This window comes from Bufo gargarizans, chromosome 3, assembly GCF_014858855.1.
Source record: "Bufo gargarizans isolate SCDJY-AF-19 chromosome 3, ASM1485885v1, whole genome shotgun sequence".
Lineage (NCBI taxonomy): Eukaryota > Metazoa > Chordata > Amphibia > Anura > Bufonidae > Bufo > Bufo gargarizans.
The window spans coordinates 13,130,844-13,144,003 of record NC_058082.1 but is presented as its reverse complement, the minus strand read 5'-3'; the positions used below and the strand labels follow the sequence as shown (position 1 = coordinate 13,144,003).

The window sequence follows — 13,160 nt, the reverse complement described above, 5'->3', positions numbered from 1 at the left end:
TGATGGTCTATCCTCAGGATAGGTTCTCAATATGAGATTGGCAGGAATCCAACTCCCGACACTTCCACCAACCACAGCGCCATCCATTGAACAGTGGCTGTACGTGGTATTGCAGCCCAAGCCGTGTGACCGTGACATCACATGACCGAGGCGCTCCCCAGAGCCCTGCAGCCTCTTCACACAGGTGATTGGGGGGCGCTGGGAGTCGGATCCCCACCGGACTGCAGGCAGAGTCCACCACACCATGGAGGTCCAGTCACTGCATGAACCATCATTTCTTGCATCCTCTGAATCTTTTAACCCCTTCAGGACACCGCTATTTTTCATGACACGGGCAAAATTAGAAAATCCGACAGGTGCCCCTTTATACGGTAATAACTTTGGACAGCTTTTCGTTATCCAAATCTAACACTGCTCCCTGGTGAGACATCGTGCTTCACGTTCCTGGTAATTCTGAGTCAATATTTTTTTTAAATTCACAGAAAAGTTTAAAAAATTCGCTACTTTTTAAATTTTAATTTCTCTGCTTATAAAGTAACATTCCCCAAGTGTCTGCTTTATGTCGGCATCATCTTGTAACTGTCGGGTTATATTTTTTTAGGACGTTAGAATCTTAGAAGCATTTTTATTTTATTTAACCCCTTAGTGACCTGTAACATGCCCCTTTGCGGCTTTAGGTTGGGCCGCCACCTCTGTACGGTGGCCCAAGTGCTGCACGGGTCTCCTGAGGAGCGTGGGGGCTCAGCTGTGACATGAGAGCCGCGCTCCTGCTCTAATGGCCCTCACCAGCAGACGCGTCCACCCGGCCACCGCTCCCGTGCTGTGGGCCGTAGTGGTGACGCCTTCGGTCTCCAGTCGCCCACCCAGGGATGAGCCTGCTGGTCGTATGAATAGTGCAATGTGTTCTAGATGTGGTCCAAAAATCACCTGTTATTGTCCCCTTGTGGGACTATTAAATGGTTAAAAAAGGTTTAAAATTTTTTATTAAATAAAAAAAATTCCATTGAAAGAAACACTTAATTGTAAAAAAATTGCAAAAATAAAATATCCTCCATATATTTGGTATAACTGCACCCGTATAGACCTGCGCTACGCAATTATCACGAATTACTGCTGCCAAAAAAATGGAATAAAAAGTGATAAAAATGTGCTATACACCCCAAAATGACACTCATGAAAACTACAAGTTTACAAAAAAATATAAAAAAACGTATGGCTCTTGGGATGCAGCATTACAAAAACACTTTCTTCTTCCAGTTCTTATTGTGTAAAAGAGGCAAAACATAAAGAAGGGTGCGTATTTGGTATCGCTGTGATCGTACCGTCCCCGATCTCCAGAAAGCGACGGAATGTCCCTGGGTGGCCCGCAGATCTAAGTGACACGTAAGCGGCCCACAGCGCTGTCTGCACCACGGGCACGGCCGGTTTCTTGTACCACACCTCTGTTTTCCAGTGTGCCTCTGTATGGCTTAAAGGGGTTGTCTCATCACAGACAATGGGGGCAGATGGATAGCATATGCCCCCATTGTCTTGTAGGTGAGGGTCCCACTGCCAGGGGGACAGTACAAGGACGTCCCTTGTAACCCCCAGCATGTTGTGGCCCTTTCTGAGTGGTTGCCCGGGCAGGGATCTAGGGAGGCCTCTGAAGCTGGTGTAGAAGTTCTCCACATTGAGGTGGTCACCCTGATCCAGCAGCGGGTGTAAGCGGGTGCTGCAGCGGGTGCCTCTCTTTTTAAACCCTGAACCTGAGGCTGTACCCAGAGCTCCTCTCACAGACCCTACACATGTCAATGCCACACCATGCCCGCTTGCTGGACAGGTACCGGCGGACTTTTACCCTCCCCTTGAAATGTATCAGGGACTCGTCTAGGCAGATGCCTTTTTTGGGGTCTGTGTCTCAGCAAACTTTCGGCTAAAATATTTTATAGGAATACAATTAATAATATCGGAAAATATTTAGAAGCCCGTCCAGTCTGGAGTCCAGAGCGGCCACAAACTCTGGAATTTCGAGCTCATAGTCCCCAGTTGGTGGGGTCCATATGGGGTCACTCTGGGGGGGCTACCTCAGCCTCTGTCCGGGGCATCTCCTTATGATGAGTGGGCCCCTCACTAGCCGTATCGGTGTCGGCGGACGCCTCTGCAGCTGAATAGACTCCTTGGAGTGGACGGGCCCTTCTTATTCACTCACAGGGGCGCGCATGCAGGGATTTCACACCCGAGGGGCTTGTAATAGATTTCAAATAGAATTTAGGAGAAAAATTGAAAAGGAAAATCTTTCCTACAATAAAAAAAATGACTTTTTTAACAGCAATAAAAAAAAAAAGCTTGGCCAGATTACGGAGCACTGACATGCGCAGCAGGTGCAGGACGCACAGATGTAGTGCGCGTGCAAAATTCTGAGCCCTACCTGAAACTGACTTTACCCATGTAAAAAAAAACAAGGATCACTATGAAGGTACATCTCTCTATATGCAGCGGCCCACATCAGTCTGTAAATGGGACACTTTAAACATCTGCTTATTTATCCGTTTATCTAATGTCTGGTATTTCCTATTATCAGGCTGGCATGGTCATTCCACCCATTCGCCCCTAGGTGGTGCTGGCACCACACTATATATAGCTTTGGGAGTGTCTAGCTTAGAGCGGAATGTTATGTCAGAGTGAGAGAGGAGAAGCAAGTTCATGGAGGAGAGAAACAGGCCCAAATCACCATGTAGCTGAGTTTCTTTCCTCTGGGACCTGATCAAGCCTGGAGAAGACAACCCCAGCAACCAAGCACCAGACAGTGAGTCTATGTCTAAACATGAAGCAGGCCTAGTGAGGGTTACAGCTGAATCTAACTTATGGACCTCATCAGCACCAGTGCCGGAGAGCAACTTTCCACACGTATGGATAATTAGTGCGCAGAATTGTCCTTATTCACTAGTGGAAAGACCTAAACCTTTTTGGAGAGCATCCTGCAAAAAATGTAGCAGAGAGTTTGCCTGCCACAAGGGAGAACGCCCTTATAGGATAGCTCAAAGTAAACCGAAACCAGCATATTTAGTAACAGAGTGCTAGAGATTAAGCCTAGGACTATTATAAGAAGTCTTGCCTGTAAAGTGTCAATCCTAAAGAGAAAACTCCTCAACTTACAATTGCCTAAACCTGATAAGTGGAATACATTTGTCATCACTTATGCCATATGAATGCACTTTACTGATGGACTCTCTGTAACATCTGCCTTGAGACTGTTGATTCAAGAAAAGGTTGGAATTGTTTTACAACAACTGACTCTTCATTACTACGACTACACTCAACATATGCACCTTGCGGTGCTGGCATCACGAACACAGGGGCCCAGCCACCAAAGCACCTTAAACACCAATGACCATCAAGGGCACCTCAACCAACATCTGGCTGGTGTTCCCTGCAACAGAGAGTGCCCCGGAAGATTTAGTGCTGTCTTCCCATCCACTGCACTGCCGGCCCAGGGAGGCTCTGCTAACCGTGAGTACAAACAACTACTACCCCCATCTGCCTGCCGTGTTTTCCCCTGCGGTCCAGCTCGCTGCATATATATATATTGTGAGTCAGTGACAGGGAAGAGATGTGTGTCCTAGAAGGTGCAGGAACCTCTTAGATGTACGGTGTGATTTGTTGGGTTTTCCCCTCGATCACCGGGCCTGAGGTCAGGTGCCATAATAACTTGGGGATACAGCAATCCTCGGTGTGAGAGGAGGAGGGAGGCCCCAAGTAACAGACCTACTAAGGGCCTGTGTGGTCCCTGCCAGAAGGGCTGGGGGCCCACAAGGCTGAGGAAGCCTGAGTTTGGGGGGACCCAGGGATGCCTAAAAAAAAGAGGTGTCGCGCGGTCAGAGTCGGGAGGACTGTGGGACCATATGCACCAAAGTTTTGCATGTTTGGTGTCAGGAGGACTGGGTGGCTGTCTGACCGCATGGCTGTGTGAAGCCTGATACCGCAGTGTGAACACTGAGCTAGAGGTAAGTTACAGAGACCTCTGTGTAGTGAGCGCCCAGACGGGCAAGAGTTTATGGCTTTGTGTTGATGTGACACATTGTGATGTGAAGCTGAGTCTTCATTGTGCCGAGTGACGCCAAACCTGGAAGCGTGACGAGCGGTGTGACAAATAACGTGTGATGAGATCTGTCACTGCCGACCCCCCGTGTGATGAGAAGTCTGTCACTGCCGACCCCCCGTGTGATGAGAAGTCTGTCACTGCCTGTAACGGCACCGTTTCAGCGGACAAGGGGTTAAGATCCGCTTAGACGATATGCCCCTTTCCGAGAGACAGGCACAGCTACTGCAGAACACCAACCTCCCGAACTGGATACAAAATAGCACTCCAAACTGGAACCTCACAAGTAACTGTCAGTCAGACGAACAGGAAAAGCGTATCCGTCAGCTTACACTCCTGGCAATCAGTCTCCAACAGCATACAGGGAATCCCCCAATAACGAGACAAGGCTCCGTGTTGAGGGTCAAGCAGTGATCTGAAGTGCTGGCACACCCAGCCTGGTTTTTATTACAGTTTTTGCAGATACAGGACAGATACAACATATCCCCACAATGCATCATGGTTTCCTCCCCTCTGTCCCGGAGACGACCGAACACAATCCAATTATCTCTCAGGACAAAGGGGAGATCACCAATACACACGTGGAGACAACAGGACAGGAATCACCACCCAAACACACAATGGCACACCCCCACAGCAAACACAGACATTTAACATATCCCCAGATAGCTCAAGTCTGAGTGCATATCATTAGGTGAATGGCACTCAGAATACACAAATACAATGATATTAGCTATCTGGGTGCCCTCACATAACATACAATTTAACCGAACGCATAATAACATAAAATACAATTCTACAGACAGATTTAAGCTGTGCGGCCGGTCTGTCTTCTCCTTTACAGTTACTATGGGCCATAATCCTGAGGCAAGAGGCTTTTAAACAGTCCTCTCCAAAACCCAGTGGCGAGGTTGGTTTCGCCACACATCTCCCCCCCCCAGGGAAGACTAACCAGATACCTGACCTCACGCCGGTCGGTACCTGAGTTAGTCTGGCAGCCCACCCACAACAAAATACTGGACCTGCTGAATTTCGTAGCATGTCTCTGTCCAGTGAATCCACCAAAGTTATGTTGGAAGCTGGTACTCCCGGTCTCTGAGTTGCTCCCTGGCTTGGAGTGGAGGTTGCTTTGTGGGCAGGGATCAGCGGTACTCAGCCCTGGTGCCAGCGCTACCACGGAAGAAGCCTGGTTGGAGCCTGGTTGTTGGAGGGGGAGACCGACTGTCTCTACCCCCTGTGCTGTAAGTGCAGAGACCACGGTCCCATCTGCACTGTTGTGGGGCTTACTGTCTCCCCCTGGTGCGTTAAGCTGCCGCTGGGGAGAGGGGGTAGCGAGCTCCTCTCCCATACATACTTCCAGCCGCTGGGGAGAGTGACCGACCGCCTCCGCTCCCAATACAGTGTCCTGCTGCTGGGGAAAGGAGACTGGGCTCTCTATTCCCTGTAGGACACTCTGCCGCTGGGGGACAGGACCGACTGTCTCTGCCCCCTGTAACTCCGCCTGCCGCTGGGGAATGGAGACTCGGCTCCCAATTCCCAAAAAATCATGCTGCTGCTGGGGGGCAGGAACAACTACCTCTGCCCCCTGTAACTCAGCCTGCCGCTGGGGAGGGAGGCCGTTGCTCTCCTCTCCCTGCATTTCACACTGCCTTCCCGGCACATCACTCTGCTGCTGGGGGGCAGGAACAACTACCTCTGCCCCCTGTAACTCAGCCTGCCGCTGGGGAGGGAGGCCGCTGCTCTCCCCTCCCTGCACTTCACACTGCCTTCCCGGCATATCACTCTGCTGCTGGGGGGCAGGAACAACTACCTCTGCCCCCTGTAACTCAGCCTGCCGCTGGGGAGGGAGGCCGCTGCTCTCCTCTCCCTGCATTTCACACTGCCTTCCCGGCATATCACTCTGCTGCTGGGGGGCAGGAACAACTACCTCTGCCCCCTGTAACTCAGCCTGCCGCTGGGGAGGGAGGCCGCTGCTCTCCCCTCCCTGCACTTCACACTGCCGCTGGGGAATGGAGACTGGGCTCCCACTGTCCCGCAACCGTAACTTCCGATGGAGGTCCACCCAACGTGGCAGCTGACCGTCACCTTCTGCCCGGTATAGTAGGGTCGTAGACACTAGATTCCTCACGAACTTCACGTATTTCTCACCTGGATTGGGTCCGAAGAAGTTCAGCCGCAACCACATCATACGGTCAAATTCCTCCACAGAGTATCTGTACTCCACTGCTGGTTCCATCCTGGTGCTTTTAGGGTCACTGTACTGAGACATGCGTTGCCCTTAAATTGTAGAATCCACAGAAATGGTGTCTCCTGTAGCTGTCCTTCTGGCTGTAGGAACGATCCCGCTGCTTGCCACCAATGTAACGGCACCGTTTCAGCGGACAAGGGGTTAAGATCCGCTTAGACGATATGCCCCTTTCCGAGAGACAGGCACAGCTACTGCAGAACACCAACCTCCCGAACTGGATACAAAATAGCACTCCAAACTGGAACCTCACAAGTAACTGTCAGTCAGACGAACAGGAAAAGCGTATCCGTCAGCTTACACTCCTGGCAATCAGTCTCCAACAGCATACAGGGAATCCCCCAATAACGAGACAAGGCTCCGTGTTGAGGGTCAAGCAGTGATCTGAAGTGCTGGCACACCCAGCCTGGTTTTTATTACAGTTTTTGCAGATACAGGACAGATACAACATATCCCCACAATGCATCATGGTTTCCTCCCCTCTGTCCCGGAGACGACCGAACACAATCCAATTATCTCTCAGGACAAAGGGGAGATCACCAATACACATGTGGAGACAACAGGACAGGAATCACCACCCAAACACACAATGGCACACCCCCACAGCAAACACAGACATTTAACATATCCCCAGATAGCTCAAGTCTGAGTGCATATCATTAGGTGAATGGCACTCAGAATACACAAATACAATGATATTAGCTATCTGGGTGCCCTCACATAACATACAATTTAACCGAACGCATAATAACATAAAATACAATTCTACAGACAGATTTAAGCTGTGCGGCCGGTCTGTCTTCTCCTTTACAGTTACTATGGGCCATAATCCTGAGGCAAGAGGCCTTCAAACAGCCCTCTCCAAAACCCAGTGGCGAGGTTGGTTTCGCCACACTGCCGACCACCCGTGTGATGAGAAGTCTGTCACTGCCGACCCCCCGTGTGATGAAAAATCTGTCACTGCCGACCCCCCGTGTGATGAGAAGTCTGTCACTGCCGACCCCCGTGTGATGAGAAGTCTGTCACTGCCGACCCCCCGTGTGATGAGAAGTCTGTCACTGCCGACCACCCGTGTGAAGAGATCTGTCACTGCCGACCCCCTGTGTGATGAGAAGTCTATCACTGCCGACCCACCCGTGTGATGAGAAGTCTGTCACTGCCGACCCCCCGTGTGATGAGAAGTCTGTCACTGCCGACCCCCCGTGTGATGAGAAGTCTGTCACTGCCGACCCCCCGTGTGATGAGAAGTCTGTCACTGCCGACCCCCTGTGTGATGAGAAGTCTATCACTGCCGACCCCCGTGTGATGAGAAGTCTGTCACTGCCGACCCCCCGTGTGATGAGAAGTCTGTCACTGCCGACCCCCCGTGTGATGAGAAGTCTGTCACTGCCGACCCCCGTGTGATGAGAAGTCTGTCACTGCCGACCCCCGTGTGATGAGAAGTCTGTCACTGCCGACCCCCCGTGTGATGAGAAGTCTGTCACTGCCGACCCCCGTGTGATGAGAAGTCTGTCACTGCCGACCCCCCGTTGTGATGAGAAGGCTGTCACTGCCGACCACCCGTGTGATGAGAAGTCTGTCACTGCCGACCCCCAGTGTGATGAGAAGTCTGTCACTGCCGACCCCCGTGGATGAGAAGTCGTCACTGCCGACCCCGTGTGATGAGAAGTCTGTCACTGCCGACCCCCGTGTGATGAGAAGTCTGTCACTGCCGACCCCCGTGTGATGAGAAGTCTGTCACTGCCGACCCCCCGTGTGATGAGAAGTCTGTCACTGCCGACCCCCCGTGTGATGAGAAGTCTGTCACTGCCGACCCCCCGTGTGATGAGAAGTCTGTCACTGCCGACCCCCGTGTGATGAGAAGTCTGTCACTGCCGACCCCCGTGTGATGAGAAGTCTGTCACTGCCGACCCCCGTGTGATGAGAAGTCTGTCACTGCCGACCCCCCGTGTGATGAGAAGTCTGTCACTGCCGACCCCCCGTGTGATGAGAAGTCTGTCACTGCCGACCCCCCGTGTGATGAGAAGTCTGTCACTGCCGACCCCCGTGTGATGAGAAGTCTGTCACTGCCGACCCCCAGTGTGATGAGAAGTCTGTCACTGCCGACCCCCCGTGTGATGAGAAGTCTGTCACTGCCGACCCCCCGTGTGATGAGAAGTCTGTCACTGCCGACCCCCCGTGTGATGAGAAGTCTGTCACTGCCGACCCCCCTGTGTGATGAGAAGTCTGTCACTGCCGACCCCCGTGTGATGAGAAGTCTGTCACTGCCGACCCCCCGTGTGATGAGAAGTCTGTCACTGCCGACCCCCCGTGTGATGAGAAGTCTGTCACTGCCGACCCCCCGTGTGATGAGAAGTCTGGTCACTGCCGACCCCCGTGTGATGAGAAGTCTGTCACTGCCGACCCCCCGTGTGATGAGAAGTCTGTCACTGCCGACCCCCCGGTGATGAGAAGTCTGTCACTGCCGACCCCCGTGTGATGAGAAGTCTGTCACTGCCGACCCCCCGTGTGATGAGAAGTCTGTCACTGCCGACCCCCCTGTGATTGAGAAGTCTGTCACTGCCGACCCCCGTGTGATGAGAAGTCTGTCACTGCCGACCCCCCCGGTGTGATGAGAAGTCTGTCACTGCCGACCCCCAGTGTGATGAGAAGTCTGTCACTGCCGACCCCCCGTGTGATGAGAAGTCTGTCACTGCCGACCCCCGTGTGATGAGAGTCTGTCACTGCCGACCCCCAGTGTGATGAGAAGTCTGTCACTGCCGACCCCCCGTGTGATGAGAAGTCTGTCACTGCCGACCCCCCGTGTGATGAGAAGTCTGTCACTGGCCGACCCCCGTGTGATGAGAAGTCTGTCACTGCCGACCCCCCCGTGTGATGAGAAGTCTGTCACTGCCGACCCCCGTGTGATGAGAAGTCTGTCACTGCCGACCCCCCCGTGTGATGAGAAGTCTGTCACTGCCGACCCCCCGTGTGATGAGAAGTCTGTCACTGCCGACCCCCGTGTGATGAGAAGTCTGTCACTGCCGCCCCCCGTGTGATGAGAAGTCTGTCACTGCCGACCCCCCGTGTGAGGAGAAGTCTGTCACTGCCGACCCCCGTGTGATGAGAAGTCTGTCACTGCCGACCCCCGTGTGATGAGAAGTCTGTCACTGCCGACCCCCAGTGTGATGAGAAGTCTGTCACTGCCGACCCCCCGTGTGATGAGAAGTCTGTCACTGCCGATCCCCCCGTGTGATGAGAAGTCTGTCACTGCCGACCCCCGTGTGATGAGAAGTCTGTCACTGCCGACCCCCCGTGTGATGAGAAGTCTGTCACTGCCGACCCCCCGTGTGATGAGAAGTCTGTCACTGCCGACCCCCCGTGTGATGAGAAGTCTGTCACTGCCGACCCCCCGTGTGATGAGAAGTCTGTCACTGCCGACCCCCGTTGTGATGAGAAGTCCTGTCACTGCGACCCCCAGTGTGATGAGAAGTCTGTCACTGCCGCCCCCCGTGTGATGAGAAGTCTGTCACTGCCGACCCCCCGTGTGATGAGAAGTCTGTCACTGCCGACCCCCCGTGTGATGAGAAGTCTGTCACTGCCGACCCCCCGTGTGATGAGAAGTCTGTCACTGCCGACCCCCGTGTGATGAGAAGTCTGTCACTGCCGACCCCCCGTGTGATGAGAAGTCTGTCACTGCCGACCCCCCGTGTGATGAGAAGTCTGTCACTGCCGACCCACCGTGTGATGAGAAGTCTGTCACTGCCGACCCCCGTGTGATGAGAAGTCTGTCACTGCCGACCCCCGTGTGATGAGAAGTCTGTCACTGCCGACCCCCCGTGTGATGAGAAGTCTGTCACTGCCGACCCCCCGTGTGATGAGAAGTCTGTCACTGCCGACCCCCCGTGTGATGAGAAGTCTGTCACTGCCGACCCCCGTGTGATGAGAAGTCTGTCACTGCCGACCCCCCGTGTGATGAGAAGTCTGTCACTGCCGACCCCGTGTGATGAGAAGTCTGTCACTGCCGACCCCCCGTGTGATGAGAAGTCTGTCACTGCCGACCCCCGTGTGATGAGAAGTCTGTCACTGCCGACCCCCCGTGTGATGAGAAGTCTGTCACTGCCGACCCCCGTGTGATGAGAAGTCTGTCACTGCCGACCCCCGTGTGATGAGAAGTCTGTCACTGCCGACCCCTGTGTGATGAGAAGTCTGTCACTGCCGACCCCGTGTGATGAGAAGTCTGTCACTGCCGACCCCGTGTGATGAGAAGTCTGTCACTGCCGACCCCCCGTGTGATGAGAAGTCTGTCACTGCCTGACCCCCCGTGTGATGAGAAGTCTGTCACTGCCGACCCCCGTGTGATGAGAAGTCTGTCACTGCCGACCCCCGTGTGATGAGAAGTCTGTCACTGCCGACCCCCAGTGTGATGAGAAGTCTGTCACTGCCGACCCCCCGTGTGATGAGAAGTCTGTCACTGCCGATCCCCCGTGTGATGAGAAGTCTGTCACTGCCGACCCAGTGTGATGAGAAGTCTGTCACTGCCGCCCCTCCGTGTGATGAGAAGTCTGTCACTGCCGACCCCCCGTGTGATGAGAAGTCTGTCACTGCCGACCCCCCGTGTGATGAGAAGTCTATCACTGCCGATCCCCCGTGTGATGAGAAGTCTGTCACTTTCGACCCCCCGTGTGATGAGAAGTCTGTCACTGCCGATCCCCCTGATCAGTGACACACGCTCTGATTAGCGCTCAGCGGTCACAGAAAAATAGGAAAAATCCAAAAAAGTCACAAGGTGGAGGGGGATGGGGATGAGAAAGAAGGGATCACTGCAGCAGTTCTTCTTTCACAGGAGAAGCACTGAGTATAAATGTGGAGGTGCACTACAAGTCCCAGCAAGCCAACCAGCAGCACAGAACCTCTCTGCAGGCAGTCACTGGCTGGAATGGATGCCTTCCGTCCCCTCTGCTGCTATAGCGCTGCCATAGGCTGGAACATTGTACCAAACACTGAGGTCCCCTGCCTGACCTATGGGTGACTGGTTCAGCGCCAATCACCGCCGTCTGAGGCGTCCCCCCCTCCCCTCAATGTGGCAGCTGCGGTCAGTGCAGACCGGCCAACTACAGCGGTTGAGGCTGCAGGGGGGCAATAAAACATCCCGGGTTCCTTAGGTACGATGGCTGCTCTGCCCAGCGATTACGCGCAGTGACCAGGTTTCAGTTGCGCTGTACATGTATGGCGCATGACGTGAAGGGGTTAATCAATAAGGCTCATTATTGATTATTATCGGTCGATGCCGAGCACCGCCTGTCCGCCACCTTTCAGCTAATACACGTTGTGGGGTTCAGAACAATCTGTCATGGATGGCCCTATCCAAAGACCTAGGGTGGTCTCCTAGATGAGCCAAGGGCTGACCTCAGTTCTGGCCACAACGGCTCCTTTTCTGGTGACCTCTTATCTATCCTGCATCTAATGCTGCCCGTGGTCTGCTGAGGATGTACTCCGCTCCATCACCCCCACAAGCAGTGCCAACATACCTTAATAAAGTACATTCGGTTCTCGTGGTTGAAAACGGCGTCCACCGTACCCTGCAGGTTTTTCCAGGTGTGATTGAGAGGCCAGGCATGCCACCCATCCTTACTGGCGTCCAGCCGGAAGAACCAGCCCCCTGGAATAAAGCAAGACTATCAATGGCGGAGGTGATGACAGTCCTGAGCGCCAATGTCCATCCTCACAGACGCACAACTATAGCACCGCCTATGTGGGTCACTTCATAGGCTCAATCATCCCCTTCCCATTAGATTACCTCGGTATGCGTAGGTCCAGGACTTGTCATCAGAGCTGAAAGCCTCAAAAGATCTATTGCTGCAGCGGTCCTTGATGGACATAAGGGTGGCATTCTGCCGGGCAGCGTGTCCATGTCCTGGGTGCAAAAACATGGAATCACGTTGGTCACGTTACAATAAAGTGGCACTAATCATCCTCATTTCTGAATAATATATAGATGATGGGGATTGGCAGCGCTTGACTTGATGTTCTAGAAGTCTGACTGATCCATCTCTATTAAAGTGACATCTACCTGGGTGCTTCTATAACATGTGGTCTACCAGGACATGTAAACCATAGTGCAGAACAATATAGTAGCATCGTCTAGCTTTACTGTGTGGCTCTTGGGTTCATCCTCCCAAAGAGAGGGCGTCTTCTCCCTTTAGATCTAGGGGAGCAGGTCCTGCGGACAGTCTGGAGATCAGGTCTACCTTCTGGAGGGCCTCCACACGCATCCTCTGCTCTCTCCACAACTAGGAAAGCCTGAGGAGCAGGCCCTGCTAACTGGGGGATGGAATTACGACAGTCTGAGGATCAGGCCGAGGTTCTCTACACTCCATCCACTGCCCCTTCCAGATCTAAGAAAACACCCCCATCATCTGCTTTCTCTGGATCTAAGACAGCCCAGCTGGAGAAAGAGTCTCCACACCTGAAAAGCCAGAAAAGAAGGCCCTGCTAACTGAGGAACGGAATTATGACAGCCTGGGGATTGGGTCTACCTACTCGCGAGGGTCCCTCCACACACCATCCTCTTCTCTCCCTCACTATCTAGGAAAGCCTGAAGAGCAGGCCCTGCTCACCAAGAGAGGGAGGCCTCGACTGGGATGGACTAGTGTATGGATACTGCGGTTGAGCATCTGCTATAGTCGTGCCTCTACCTTAGTATTTAAGTGGCCATAAGGTGCAGGGTGCTCCACTATGTCCCTAATGTGCAGAGGTGGCTGTGGACCTAGATTTATCTATATGCAACCGGCTGTTCCATTTGATTTCACAGTAGTAATGGTGGGCCACCGCAGATGTCATCTTAATCATCACAAT

At 53.2% G+C, this 13,160-nt stretch overlaps 1 protein-coding gene across 1 annotated transcript in view; it reads right to left on the bottom strand.

Moving 5' to 3' along the window:
* The window catches only part of LOC122931102 (hemopexin-like), a 33,379-nt gene that overhangs the window by 1,463 nt on the left and 18,756 nt on the right, over window positions 1-13,160 (bottom strand). Inside the window, exons 6-7 of the mRNA XM_044285044.1 lie at window positions 12,103-12,219; window positions 11,834-11,964 (exon numbers count right to left, since the gene is read on the bottom strand). Coding sequence (XP_044140979.1) covers window positions 11,834-11,964; window positions 12,103-12,219 — 248 coding nt within the window. The remainder of the gene's footprint in view (window positions 1-11,833; window positions 11,965-12,102; window positions 12,220-13,160) is intronic.